Source organism: Aythya ferina (genome assembly GCF_964211825.1).
Source record: "Aythya ferina genome assembly, chromosome: 5".
NCBI classification, from domain to species: Eukaryota; Metazoa; Chordata; class Aves; order Anseriformes; family Anatidae; genus Aythya; species Aythya ferina.
In genome coordinates, this window is record NC_140301.1 from 62,545,451 (window position 1) to 62,559,764 (window position 14,314).

The 14,314-nt window shown below is 39.1% G+C and overlaps 1 protein-coding gene across 7 annotated transcripts in view; it reads left to right on the forward strand.

Annotated features, from left to right (window-relative positions):
* The window catches only part of NIN (ninein), a 57,692-nt gene that overhangs the window by 38,680 nt on the left and 4,698 nt on the right, over positions 1 to 14,314 (forward strand). For 4 of the 7 annotated variants that reach the window (XM_084520965.1, XM_084520971.1, XM_084520966.1 and 1 more), the window contains 8 exons: positions 150 to 272; positions 785 to 898; positions 1,599 to 1,745; positions 2,860 to 3,018; positions 3,615 to 3,764; positions 4,310 to 4,408; positions 8,048 to 8,239; positions 13,862 to 13,975. In XM_084520965.1, coding sequence (XP_084377091.1) covers positions 150 to 272; positions 785 to 898; positions 1,599 to 1,745; positions 2,860 to 3,018; positions 3,615 to 3,764; positions 4,310 to 4,408; positions 8,048 to 8,239; positions 13,862 to 13,975 — 1,098 coding nt within the window. Of the gene's footprint in view, positions 1 to 149; positions 273 to 784; positions 899 to 1,598; positions 1,746 to 2,829; positions 3,019 to 3,614; positions 3,765 to 4,309; positions 4,409 to 5,546; positions 5,608 to 8,047; positions 8,240 to 11,372; positions 11,626 to 13,861; positions 13,976 to 14,314 lie in introns of those variants that run through there. The other 3 variants (XM_084520968.1, XM_084520969.1, XM_084520970.1) reach the window with 3 other exon arrangements.

Sequence of the window (14,314 nt, forward strand, 5' to 3'; positions counted from 1 at the left end):
TCACGAAGCAGCTTTCAGTCTGCTCCCACCTTTTCTGCTCTGCCTGGAACGTGATGCTTGGCCCTGAGGAGGGGAGAAAGCTTCGTGTGACACTTGCAGGCAAAATTCGGAAACAGCACAGGAACTTGACTTAGAGTTGTTTTCCACAGCTGCCCAGATGTGCTGATCTCTCTGACCTTCAAAATGAAGTTTCTAGCTTGATCACTAAAAACGAAAAGCTGCTGAAAGAAAAAGAAGCCCTGAGTGAGGAATTAAACAGATGCATCGATAAGGTAGGACAACTGCAGGCCCATGTCACTCCTACATGCTGTAACAAGCTGCTAAAATTATTAAATCCTGATCTCCATCACCCTAACCTGTAAAACTACTTTTTTTTTTTTATCTTCAGTCCAGATAAAGGCTCTATTGCCATCGCCTTTTTACCCTTGCTGCTTTTAGAGAGCTTTTGGAGCACAGCTTTACTGTAATTTGATTATGTAGCAAATTCCAGACATTGCAAGGAATAGAGGGCTGGATATAAATATTGTAGCAGGACAAGGAAGACAGTGTTCTTGCACTTACTGCAGCTCTGATGTATTGGAGCTCTGAACTGGAGCAGTGCAGTCGGCGTGCCATAAATAATGGTCCTGTTGTGTGGAGATTCGGGCAGGGAGATGAGTTTTTTTTTTTGCTTTCCTGCACTTTCTTTGCATAGCTGTAACTCCATCTAGCTTAACTCCCAAAGTCAAATGGAGTTAAAGAAGATCCTGAACGGCTGGGGCTTAACGATGTAATCTTATTTTAGGTAGCTAAAGTAAGCTTCTTAGAGAACGCAGTCGGCAGCCTAAAGCAGGAACAGAAGTCCTGGGAACAACAGAGTCAGACCCTGAAAACACAGCTCACAGTCGCACAAGAAAAGGTATAAAAGTGGGTTTTGTTATAGCCCCGAATCAAAAGTATTTCTTAATCTCTTGTAGTGCTCTTTTTTTCTAAAAACAGCCGTCTCCTAATATGCTCAAAGGCTTCATGCAGCTAAGAATGGACACTTTGATGGGCTTTCAAAGTGACATTCTTAAAGGACAAGAGGAAACTTGTTAAATATGATGAGATCTCTTTCCCCCCCCTTCCACCAGGAATAAGCTGTTTTGCATCTACAGCCAAGTTCCCTTTGCCAATTCATTCAGCCCAGCGATCCCTAGAACACTACAGAGATTCTGCTCCCTCCCTTCTTGTGGTGGTTTGCTTCTCAACAGTCAAGGGAGGAGAACAAATGGCCATTTGCTTGGCTCTCCTTGTTTCTTCTGGGCCATGGGCTGCCAAGAATAAATAACTCAAAAGGAATCTCCTTTTCCCAGCATATCACAGGAAGTGTTCTGGGGTGGAAAATGCATATCTGAGTACAGTATTTTGGCTGTGTTTAAGAGTTTGTGGCTAACTCCAAGCAGAAATTCAGGGAATCATTTAGCATTTTCAGGAGGTGGGCTGTCACTGGTTTCTTCACCCCTTCCAACAGGCAGCAGCCAAATCCCTGTGATTTGTGGCATATGTTATGAGCTTGGTGGCTGAGGGGTACAAGTCTTGGTACAGCAAACACGAAGCTGTGTTCCTGCCCCTTACAGGTTCAGAGTCTGGATGAAACGCTGCAAAACACCAACCTCCAGGTGTCCCACCTGAAATCGGACCTACGGGTGGCGCAGCAGGAGAAGGAAACTCTTGAACAAGAAGTGATGTCTTTACACAAGCAACTGCAGAATGCCAATGAAAAGGTAACTGGCTTCAAGGGCCTCAAATTTGGTCAACTCCACTTGTCAAATTTAAAGATTCAGATTAGGAATTTAATAGCAGCTAGTTGCTGCTCTTCTGTAGCCTGTCACTGTAGCCCACTTTATTTTGGGGTGGGGTTAGCTTGCTCACTAAAAGGACACAAACAGAGCTGCAGATCTGAGCAAGTAGACTGAATTGTGTAATTATTGACTCTTTTGTGAACACAAGTTATAAGAAGCTAACAATAAAAACAACTAGAAGAAGAGTACAAAAAAGTCCTAATTTAATGGATTCTGTTTTAGAATTCAGTTTCAGTTTTCAGTTTTAAAATAGTTGACTAAGTAGTTTTGTAATGTGTATAGCGGATATTTACTTCTAGAATATCTGAATGTGAGGGCAGGCTATGATTCATGTCCTAGGAGTCTTTGTTCTTCTTCCTCAGAATAAAATCTTTTCCAAAAAAATACAAAAAAGCAGTGGGTAATATGAATTTACACAGACTATAAGTGTATCAACAACAAAGCTAGTAATTGACAGGGAGGTCTGATTTTGAAATTTGTTTTTGAAAGGCAGGGTATTGTGGTATTGTAGCAGCCTTTCTCAGCTGATGAGGAACTGTAACTGAAGTAGGTTGCAGACAGCAGTCTCGTGATTGGTGTTATGAATTCAGATACTAATTTGGCTTGTTTGCTATGTAATTAAAGGAATATTTAATGTCCACATGGAGAAGAGAGTGCTTCAGGATTATACAACAGGAACTAAATTACAGCTATTACCGAATAATATATAATGGAGTTCTATTATTTGCTTGATGAGGCTGTGAAATAGAGTGCAAATTGCCATTTTGCATTGTCGAACTGCGTGCACTCACAGTAACCATGCTGGCACACGGCTGTATCTGTGATTTTAGCAGAGGGAAGCACTTGGGGAAGCACTTGGCTTTGCACCGTGATTAGCGTGTTGGGTTTTATTGGAAAATGGTGCCCAGGCTGGGGGGAAGCCGGGAATCCTGTGCCTTTGGTCTGCAGCTACTGAAAGCCTTAAAAACCCGCCTGAAGAGAGCAAATGTCTGCTTCTTTGTTTAAGGCCTAACCCTGCAATTCTGTCTGTCTTAAGAACCGGGTCCTCGAGCGGGCTGTGCCTTCCCCAGGGCCGCAGGAGCAGCAGCAGAGGCGGTCGCAGCGGGACGAGCCGGAGCAGCTCGGGCAGGAGAACGAGCGGCTGCGGAGGGAGGTCCACAGCACCACCACCGACCTGGCCCTCGCCAGGGAGAAGGTAATCTGTGTGCGCCCACATCACCAGGGCACTTGCTGATATGAGGCAAGACTCAGTGATCCTTGTTTTGCAGCGGGTAGTGCAGAAGAGGGATGTTGGCCATGAGTTTTGGGTGGAAACTTGAGTAGAAAGAAGGTGTTGTGGGGTGACTTTCCTTCCTACCTGCACTAAGTAGGCAGGCACTCTTACAATGGTTCAAACAATGGCTCTTTTTTAAAGAAAACCCTGGTCATTTTAAAGAAAATCTTGGTAACTCCTGTCTTCTAAGATTTTGGTCTAACTTTTAGTTATTACCACTTAAAAAAAAATAAAATTCGTCATACTCCCAGCATTATTCACGTTTAATTTCTTAGCTTGCAGTATTAGGCAGATTAAGGGGAGAGGGAAGGGAAGACATGATGCTGGAAGCTAAAATGTCAAAATTACCAGAATCTGTTATGAGTCTGACATAGATTGATACTTGATATTGTAGATGAAGTAGATGCAATTGACTCACAGTGCAAAGTCAGTTTTGACCTAGTGGAAATGCCATTGTGAAGCAGGTTCTGAATGGTTTGGAATGGCTTTCCACATTTGTTCATCTCTGGTCTCTTTAGATCCGACAGCTGGAATCCACCATCCTTTCCCTGAAGCACCAAAAACATCAAAGCCAGTCAGGTATCGTCAAAGCCATAGAGCAAGAGAAATTAAGCTTGAAGAGAGAGTGTGAACAGCTTCAGAAGGAGTTGTCATCTGCAAACAGGAAGGTTAGTTTCAGATGGTAAATGTGTGAGTCAGTGCTGTGTGTATCACAACAGCTCTCAGAGATGGAAAGCTGTAATTTTCTTTTACTCCAAGCTTTGTGCTGCGTGTCTTTTTACAAATCCCTGTCCCAAGGAGCCCACAGTCTCTGTGCCTCTGTGGTGGGGCTGTCAGAGTGCCAGTATGCTGTAGGACTTCTGCTTGGCACAAACAGTTCAGTGGTGAAGCATGGGAACATTAAAAAAATAATAATAATAAAAATAAAAAAATGCAGCCTTTCCAAGTGCTCTGCAGCACACAGTGCTCACATGCTAGTATTACCACATTTAGACTGAAAATCAGCTACTTTACCTATTATTTGATGCTTTTGTCAGCCACGCTGTGTAACATTATCTTAGACACAGCTTTTAACAAAGCATTATGCTTGTCCAAATACCTAATCTTTTAATCGTGAATTGTCTGGATGTGCAATGACTCATGACTTGCATATTGAACACAGCAGATGAAATGAAACTACTGCCTTTCTAAGGAAACTGCCTGTCTTTCGTAGATCAGCCAGATGAATTCTCTCGAACATGAATTGGAAACCAGCTCAGAAAATGAAGGGCTGAGAAAAAAGCAAGTCAAGCTGGATGATCAGTTAATGGAGGTACTGTTCAATAGGTGTTGACTGTACTGGCTGTAGTGGGGAGGTTTATCGCTATCTCACTGAATTTGTGAATTTATTTGCAAAAAAAATCCTCTTCGGAGGGAAACTGATTGAAACTAGAAGAATCGATCCCCTCTAATAATAATAATGTCATCTTTTATGATCAATAGTAGTGTGACAAACAAGTTCCTATGCAGTAAACTGGTTTATCATAATTCATGTAAGATCTGATAAGAAGTCAAATAGTGAAGAAATTTGCTTCTGTGCTTGAGGCAAGGCTAACATTTTCCTCTTCCTTCCTGAAACATGTAACCTCAAGTTTCTTAACTAATATTTGCATAATGCTGCTCTTAACGTAGAAACCTGTTCTTATTTACTATGGGAATAATTTGCTGAACTGAAGCCTTGCTAGCTTATCTACAGCATAATCAAATAACAATTTATGCAACTTGCTTTTTAATCTAAAGGCATGAGTGAAAACTTCAGTTGAGACTCTTCAAAAGCCTCCCATAAATGTGGAGGCTTGTCTGGTGTTGCTGGAGATGGATTGTATGTCATGGGAACTGCTTAATTCTTAGGTGATCCTGGTTACAGGAACAGAAATGTTTAACTAAAGTTGCTGTATCCCCTGTGGTCAGGACTGACCTGGGAGCTGTCTCTGCGACTTTGTCTGTATTTGAGTCTAAAACATAACTTAACCCCATCAAAGCTTTGGCATGTTCCATAAATTAAAGTATCTTCTAGATGAGACTTTTACAACACTGTTAAAAATATCTCATCAAGTGAGTGAATGGGAAACATGTTATACTGAATATATTATGCAATTTAGCTGTAAAATTATTAATAACTCAATTGCAAAAGATGAGATCTTGATGAGTTACTGACTCGTTTTTATATCCTGTGCTTTTATGTGTTCTTAAATATGCTTTGGGAAAAATCCAGACACTTAAATCCTTCAGTACAAACATCAAGTGTGGAATTACATTTCCTCCCAAAACTTTGTATTTCACACATGCAGGATTTTTGTTACTTCTGATAACATTTTCCCAACAGGTGTGTATAACATTCACTTAACGCTTTGACTTCTAACTTTCTCTTTTGTGCCTGTTCTCCTTTTGTTCATGGCTAACCTGTCTAGAGCTCAGTGGTTGGAACTAGCAGAGAAGGGTGCAGTTCTCTTTCTGAAATAGTGTGCGAAGGTAGAGCAATCATTTTCAATGTACTACCATAGCATGGAGAAAACACGTTGTCTTTTATGGATTTCTATTCCATGTGTCTCTTAAGCAAAGAAGCCACTATTCATTTTAGTAGTGTTCTTTGATAGCTGCCCTAATTTGGTGTGGCTAGCACATTTCTGTGATTTGATTCTGCAGGCAAAAAGCTGCATGTTTGTAAAGCATTACTGTGAAAATCGAGAAAAGACCAATTGCATCCCAAAGAATTAAACTGATCGTAAGAAAATGAAAAGTGGCTCAACCCCTTCCTTCTAACCCAATGCCTGTGAGGCTTGAAGGTGTTCTCATGTTTACCTGTGACATCCTGCATGCTTTTTGACCAGACAAACGTTTCCTTAATACCTGATATGTGACCGCACTCACCCTAATAGTCTAGCAAATTCATTACTGTTCTACTTCCTTCCACAACTGAATATGGCAAAATACATTGTTTTCATTAACTATGCCACCAGTATTTGTTCTGAAGATGTTGTTAACATTTATTGATTGTTTCATCAGCACTTTCATTAGTTACTCGTGTGTTTTACAACATCATACCAGCATCATATGAAACCCTAAACAAATTCCACTGAAATTTCATTATTTACATAGTCTGCAAAGGACCTGTTCTTTTACTGACAAGTTGATTCAGGAGAACCTACTAACAGATTTTTTTTAAAAAAAGTTGTATTTTCTAAAGTATTTTTAAAATATTTATAATATTTAAGTTTATATTCTATTTACTTGGGCCAGCAGAGGTGAACAGACACTAACATGGCCAGGCACTGACATTACCACACTTCAAACAGGCCAATACTATGTCTACATTAGAGCAGTACCCCTGATACCAAAACTACACCATTACGAGAAATGCTTACAGTTGATTCCATTATAGATGAATTCAATAATTGAACTACGGTTACTAATTGAGCCCTTAATTACAGCATTTGCGAAAGGAAAAGTAATACCACTAACATAGTCTCACATACCTTTTCCTAAGGGACCAGAGTAATGGTTATGAGATAATGAGGGAGAATTTTATGATACGGTTAAATGACTTTTACAGGAAGAATGATCTTTACAGGAAGAAAGCATTAATCTTATGCAAATTCAAGCTGCAAAATGGCTTGCCTGAAACATCAGGGGTTTTACTGTGTAGTTTAAGGGGATTTTTTAGTATTATGACTCGTTACAGCTCTGAAATGGTCTTACCTGGATTTTATTTAAGTTTAGAAAATCACACAAAACAATTTCTATTCATAATGTTGTACAAAAGTTCTTCTAATTCAGGGACAGCTTATCTGTCTCTTGTAGTTACAATGCTACCATAGTGAGGTAATTCCAGAAGTGCCTGACTTCTCTACCCATTTTCACCCAGTAACTGCTGTGGCATTGCCTGGCAGCAGCACTTAACTAAAAGATGTGGGAAAGCTAAACCTTTTCGAACAAGTCTGTTCTTAAATGCTCTTTTTGCTACAGCAAGGATGATTATGAATGTGAATTATTACATGTGAGTGGCCTCGTTGTACTGCTACAGAAGCTTTTTTTTGGTATAACTTCACAAAGGACACCCAGTATGTGCAAACTCTGTGTTGGCAATAACTGCCTTTTATATAACAGACTTGGTACATGCAGTAACTCTCTTAATGAAGGCAAGACTTAAGTTGGGAATTAAACTACTTCAGGTTACTACATGCATGCATCTCTCAAGGGCCCCTCTGGGTACACTTGCTTATGCAGCACAGTCACTTAGGACTCCAGAATTTCTATCAAGCTCTGCTTGTGGTGTGACTCTAAATGAAAATCATAAATTGTGCTGAAATTTCTACAGTAGTGAACATAAAGGTGTATGGGATTCTTAATACTGAATTTTGAATTTAATGTAGCAGACAGCATGAAGTTACTTAAATCACCATACACAAAAGGAAAACAAGTTTTCTATATAGGGAACTTATCTCTCCATCCTAAATTACAGACTAAAAATGAGCAGCACTGCTGGACAACAGCCTGCCTTGTGCTAGTGCTTTTATTTGTAACTAGACACTATTTTTGAAAGAGTTGCTAAGATCAAGGTGAAAATTAAAAAGGAATATTCAAGTTAAAGCTCACCACAGGCCCGTTTAAGTTTGCCGTGATTTTATCAGAAATTCAGTGAATTATAGTTCAGGTCTGAAATTATGAATCAAAGTTCACTCTCCTTTAGACTTCAGCTGTAGAACTACACATAGAGAGGCATTTTTTCATTGGGAAGAGGAGTTTTAGCTTCTGTTTCTGACTTCAGGGTTGTTTCTCTCGTGTACAAGGAATTATTTAAGACTAAGCTGATGTCTAGTGAACCATGTATCGTGCAAAAGAAACTCTGAAAAACGCCTTGTGTGAACTGCAGTGCTGCTTTCTGCTGATGGCGATGTGTTTTGCTGTTCAGATGCTACACTCCAGCAGCAGCGTGATGCTTAGCCAGCCGCCGCACCCCTGGGAGCTCCAGCAGCAAGGCTGTGCCGTGGTGCCCAAGGACCAGTTCCTGCAGCTCCAACACCAGCTACTACAAGCAGAGAGGAGGAGTCAACGTCTTCAGGAAGAACTTGAAAGCAGACCCTCTGAAACAAACATGCAACAGGTAAAGCCCTCGTTTCTCTGCAGGTTATAACTTTAGAAGGGTGTTCAGTTAGCTGACTTTTTTTTTCATTTGGATGAGATCCATTCTCTGTTTATGCCAGTTCAAAAATTAAAATTCATCCTAACAAAGGTTTGTTTTGTACATCTTTGACATTTAGCATATTTAGCTTAAGCCATAGCTCATTTCTGACGTCCCCTTCTTGAAATAAAATCACTCCTATCCACATTCAACTGGCTTTTCTCTTTCTGATCGGTGTGCAGTAAGTGTTTTTAGTTTTTTCTTTACCTACTGTCCATGTCTGGAACCATTGTCTTGAAAAACACACTACATGTGCAACATCATATATACATCAAATATAAAACATCCGTTTTGGCAGTTCCTGTCAGAAGGAATCCTACTGTAAGATGTAGTAGAGCATAATACAAACAAGTAATCCCTTTTATAGGGTCAGCCCATCTGCATTATTTGGTCATGACAGGACATTGTTTGAACACTGTTCCTGTTATACAGAGACTTCATCATTGGCATTTCTGAAGGAAAACAATCTAATTCCAAGGAAGAATACAGTCATTCAGCATGTTGGGCTGAATCACTTCTAATATTTTAACATGTTAAGTTATAGGTAAGAAGCTTATAGGTAAGAGTAGTAATAAGCTCTGGTAGAAAATGTTGCATTTCCCATAAGAAAATAAGATTTTAGTTAGGCTTGCCAAATGACTTGTTTCTTCAGAAAGTATCCAGATCTCTAAAGCCTCAGCTCTGGCCATATGTCTTACGATCAAGTTGTATTATCTTATATGAAAAGATAAATAAAACACTGACATTTTTATTAGAAATACAAGTTTCTTAATCTGTTAGCAGAAAAAAAAAACTTTACATTTTACACTGGGTTGTTGCATTATAAAATATGAATAAAAACATAATTATAGCAAAGTTCAAGACTGAAGTTCAAAAACCTCTGACCATGCATAATCATACCATCATGCCATAAATAGGATATTTTTGAAAAAAGTTATGGAGAAAGAATATATGCAGTAATGATAGTTTCTAAAGCCTACAAAACTTGGAGTAAGATTGTATTTTTAATAAAGACATTAAATTGAATGCTTCTCCCTCAAAAAAAAAAAAAAAGGCGCTTAGCAGCAAATAATATAGGATAAGGAAAAAAAAGCAATTAAAAGGTTCTCTCACTTTCAGCTGAGTCCTGATGGAAATGCATAACCACAGGCTAATGTGCTTGGTCGCATACACTAGAAAGCAGAGCATGCAGTTTAATTTTGAAATCAATAAAAGCCATCTTACAGCAGTAGCATCTGCAAATGAATGGGCTGTGAATTGCATTAGGAGTCATCTTGTAATTTTGCCTCTGAAAGCCTGAGAAACAATTTGCAAACTAGTCACATCCTGGAACTCGTAGTCCTACAGATGCATTGCTTAGGTTTCCTGTAAAAACCTTTTATCCTAGAAGGTTTCATAAAGTTAAAAATCCTTTTAAAGAGGTTTTGCAAGTATTTGCTGTCAATATACTTAATCCTTTTAACTTTTTCTTTTTATATTGATTTTTGCTTAAAGTGAATGGGTATCAACAAGCTCCCAGTTTACGTCTCCTACAGCTGTTTTCATGAGCTGTACTACATAACTCTCTAAAATCGTTAAACATGCATTCTATAGCAATTAAAAAAGACTAAATTTGTCAGTACTTTAAGCTGAGACAAACTAAAACATTTCTCTAAGCACATCTTCATTTAATTCTCATTGATTCTTTTTTTTTCCTTCACCATCATTGGCTGGATATTAGGAAAAATATCTTGAAAAATATCTTCACTGAAAAGGTTGTGAAGTCTTGGAACAGGCTGCCCAGGGAAGTAGCTGAGTCACCATCTCTGGAGGTCTTCAGAAAACGTGTAGGTGTAGAGCTTAGGGACATGGTTTAGTGGTGGACTCGGCAGTACCAGGTTAAAGGAAGGACCAGATGATCTTAAAGATCTTTTCCAGTCTAAATGATTGTATGCTCCCGATTTCTAGGGTTAACATCTAGTTGAGCTTATGTCCATTTTAATGTTCCCTTTAGCATGTTGAAAAATTGCACCCTAATCCCTCTTCGTCATCCTTTCACCAGTGAGTACAATGTCAGGTTGTCCATGTTACTAGGTAAATTTAACTACCTAGTTTTGCTGCTACTGCTTTGCACCTTGCAGCTTTCTTCGTTCAGGTATCCCAAGTTATCCTCCTCTTTGAAATTCCTGTGTCCTCCTCATGCTCTGCAACTTCCATTTGCTTTCTGATTGTGGTGGTCTGTGTTCTCATTTGTATGACAGTCAGTGTTAGCTGTTGTCCACCAAGGTTACAATTCAAGCTTCACCAAAATAAAACTCCTGGGCCTTTTCTCCTGTGGTGACCTGTCTGCGCTCTCCTGAATTACAGATGACTGTGCCTGCCCTGGCTAGTGCTGTGATCCCTGTTGCACAGTAGCAATTGCTGCACTCCTTTTCCCTTTCCCTTCTCCCTTTCCTTGCTCAATAACTAGAGCTGTGGGCCTGTTAGTGACCCAAGGTTTTCCCGAGTTCCCTTACAGCCTCTGCTAACCCATATTCTTGTTCCCAGTACTTTGAGTTGCTCAACTCCCCCCTTATTCTGGTCTTAAGTTGAAAACTCAAATAACCTCCGACCCAACAGCTTGTTCTGTCTCAAGAAAAGACTTGCGACTAAGTTTAAAATAGAAATGCAAGCAAGTTTTCAAAGGAGGTCAGCTGGACTGCATTTTTCACAAATGCTATTTGGCAATCTGTGAGACACATATAGCAGCAGATAATTTCCGCTTGAGAAACTTAACTGCTTTGCTAATTGCACTTAATTACTGTTATTGATCTTAATCCCCCAAAAATGTGGATAAACCCTCTTCAGAGACCTTACGTCTAGGAAATGCATCCTGAATATTTCCTTAATTGCATTTGTGTAGCGCTAATACGAGTATTCAGAGAAATATGTGATGCTCTGCATGCTTTCTTGTGTGTGTTTTATGTCTTGTGTTGCTTGCTTAGCTTGTATTGGTGGTTTGCTTTAAGTAAACGTACATATTTAAAAGAAAATCTGGATATCAGGGTGAAGTATCCCACTTGCCTTCTTTCTCTAGGCCTTGCTACCGGAGCAGCGAGCAGTGCATGCAGATTCCTACAGGAGGATCGGGCACCTCTGACAGCTTGGCTGCTTATGATCTCATTCCTTACCATGATAAACACACACAAACACACGAACTGGCATAAGCTGAGAAACTTGAGGATCAAATGTTGTGCTTTTTTCTTAAAAAAAAAAAAAAAAAAAAAGTCTTCACAGTGTTATTTCCTATTTATTTGTCTAGAAGCTATTTTGTGAAAGTTCATAAGCTGCCCTTTTTAATTTGTTACAAATCATTTCTATTTATGTTATTTAAAATGTGGATTTGTTCAGCGGGGAAAGAGACTATTTTTCTCAAATGGTATTAATTTTATATGAGACTTGAAGAAAATCTGAGGTATTTATACTGCATTTTTGTAAAAGATGTATAAACTTTTTAACAGGGAGAGATGACATTTTTTGATGTAAATGAAAAATAAAAATTTTTTTAAACATAATGTCTCTTGTCTTAATAGTATCAATAGTCTCAGCTTTATGATGAAGAATTAACAAATTTAGACAATGTCATTGTTATTGAGGATTATTTTATCAGGACTTCACACTGAGGGCGGTGAGACCCTGGTGCAGGCTGCCCAAGGCCAGGCTGGATGGGGCTGGGGGCAGCCTGGGCTGGGGGCAAGGGTCTCTGCCCTTGGCAGGGGCTGGGATTCGATGGGCTGTGAGGTCCCTTCCAGCCCAAACCATCCTGTGATTCTATTCTATGACTTCTGGGAAAGATTTGTAGCATGGGATATACTTACATGCAGATATGCTGCTTCCCCAGCAGATGTACATGCAAATTTGAGAAAATTTCCAGAACACATTCACATATCTTTCTGTTGTGACCATAAAGTAAAAATAGTTCCAGAAAAGGGGAAAATTATTAACAGCCTTTTTTTCCCCTCTGATGGCATTCCTTACTGATTTTCTTTGGTCTCAAATTACTAGATTAAATGACATTTCTTTTCCCTAGTAATTTGAGGTCTACCAATGCTGCTTTCAGACCTATGTTTTTTCTAGTCGGGAGCCATGAACCTTTTCAGCTGTTTCCTTTCAACGATCCTTTTGCTTATCTTAATGACCTTAAAGTTAATGTTTGAGCTGGCTTTTCCCTTTAAACATGCAATAATATGAAATCAGGCAGAACCTTCTCAAATTAACTTTAAGCCAAACAACAAGGATCACAGACGTTGAGACCACTAATTCTTAGATTCCACTGAACTACTCCCTCAAAGCTCCTGTAACCAGTAAGAAATGTTATGTTCAGCCACATTTTTGAATTCCAATCAAATTACAAAAGATAGCTGAAGATAACTTGTTTAGAAAGTCCCTTGCAAAGTCCCTTGCAAATTCTGCAGTTAGTACTTTTATTAACCTGGAACCATCTCCTGTCCAGCAACACTTTAAAACTGCTTTCTGTACAGCTCTCTGCAACTTTTTTCCAACTTTTTTACAAGCAAAGCGTTTGTATAACCCCACACAAAGCCTTAAAGAGTTTCTGGTGTTCCAACAAATAGTATGTTGAGTGGACATCCCTAAATCCAAGAGGATCTTCCTACAGTGGTTTAGATGAACAACCAACTTCTTGAACTGGTCTCCTTCCTCAGGGTTTTTTTCATTCATTCTGCCCCCAGAAATATGAAGGTACTTTGGTTTTGAAGGTGTTTTGTTTTAGGGAGGCTAGTGCTTTCTCAAAGGTAATCTGCTCAGATGACTTCCTAGCATTAGCATCAATAGGAAGACAATAACTGTTGGGAAGCGGATTCTAACTCCTTATAGTTCCTGGTTTTTCTAATTTATTTGGGAAAACCTCACTCAACCCCTGGTGTAACAGGTGCTCATGACAATGAGTTACTATCCTCTTAGTTATATTGTCCATCACTTCACTGAAGGAAAACAGCAAAAGCATGCTAGAGTATTCAGAAGATTATCTGTCTACAACTAATCTGAAGAAAGTAAAAGAAAAAAACAAGTTTGGGGTAACAGCACCCTACTTTTTTAGGATATTATTCCGTTTTGAGGGGTCTTTGGCACAGAAGTATTGCACAGTCAAAGTGATGCCATTATGCCATTGCTTTTTTTCTTTTCTTTACCCCTAAAGTCACTACAAATTTGATTGGTATTGTTTCCCACATTCAGCAGGTATATGGCAACACCTAAAAACAAGGAAAGGAAGTGATCCAGATCTAATTAGCACAGACAAGATGGAAATTAGAATTTTAGATCAATTTGTCTTATATCTAGTAATCTAATATACAATTTACATTTGGAAAAATCCATTAATGCTGTGAATGTCCTTTAAATGTTGCCATAAAATTTTGCTTCCACGAGCTGTTTAATAACTTAGTTGACTCTTTAAAATGGACTCAAGCGTGGATTGCCAACTTTTTTCTTACACATAAACTGAAAGGAAGAAGACTGGTGAATGGGAACAGCTCATCATTAACTGATTCTCTTGTTGCTTTCCAGGGGGGTCATGAGCAGCTTCTGAAAATGATGGAAGAACGCATGATGGATGTTGAACAGAAACTGAGGCTTGTGAAGAGGCTTCTCCAAGATAAAGTAAATCAGCTGAAAGAACAAGTAAGCATTCTTGCTCTTTTCCCAGCTCTTCCCCACTGCTTCTGTAAACAACTAGGCGAGCTAAAGCCACCAAATCATTCTTGCTGAAAAGAAATTTAAAGGAGTTTTCCTTTCTCTTTTAATGCATCTGAGCTACAGTAGAACGTATTTGCCCCAAACTTCCCCCAAATCCAAACTGGGACTGTATTCACTAATCATTATGTATTTATTTCTCACTAATCATTAATTCATGAATCGTTAATCCCGACAGCCATGCATGTTTGGTATGCTGATACACTTAAAGCTGGGAAACAAACGCCAAATTTGGGCCAAGTATTTTAACTAGAAAAGTTGCTTAAA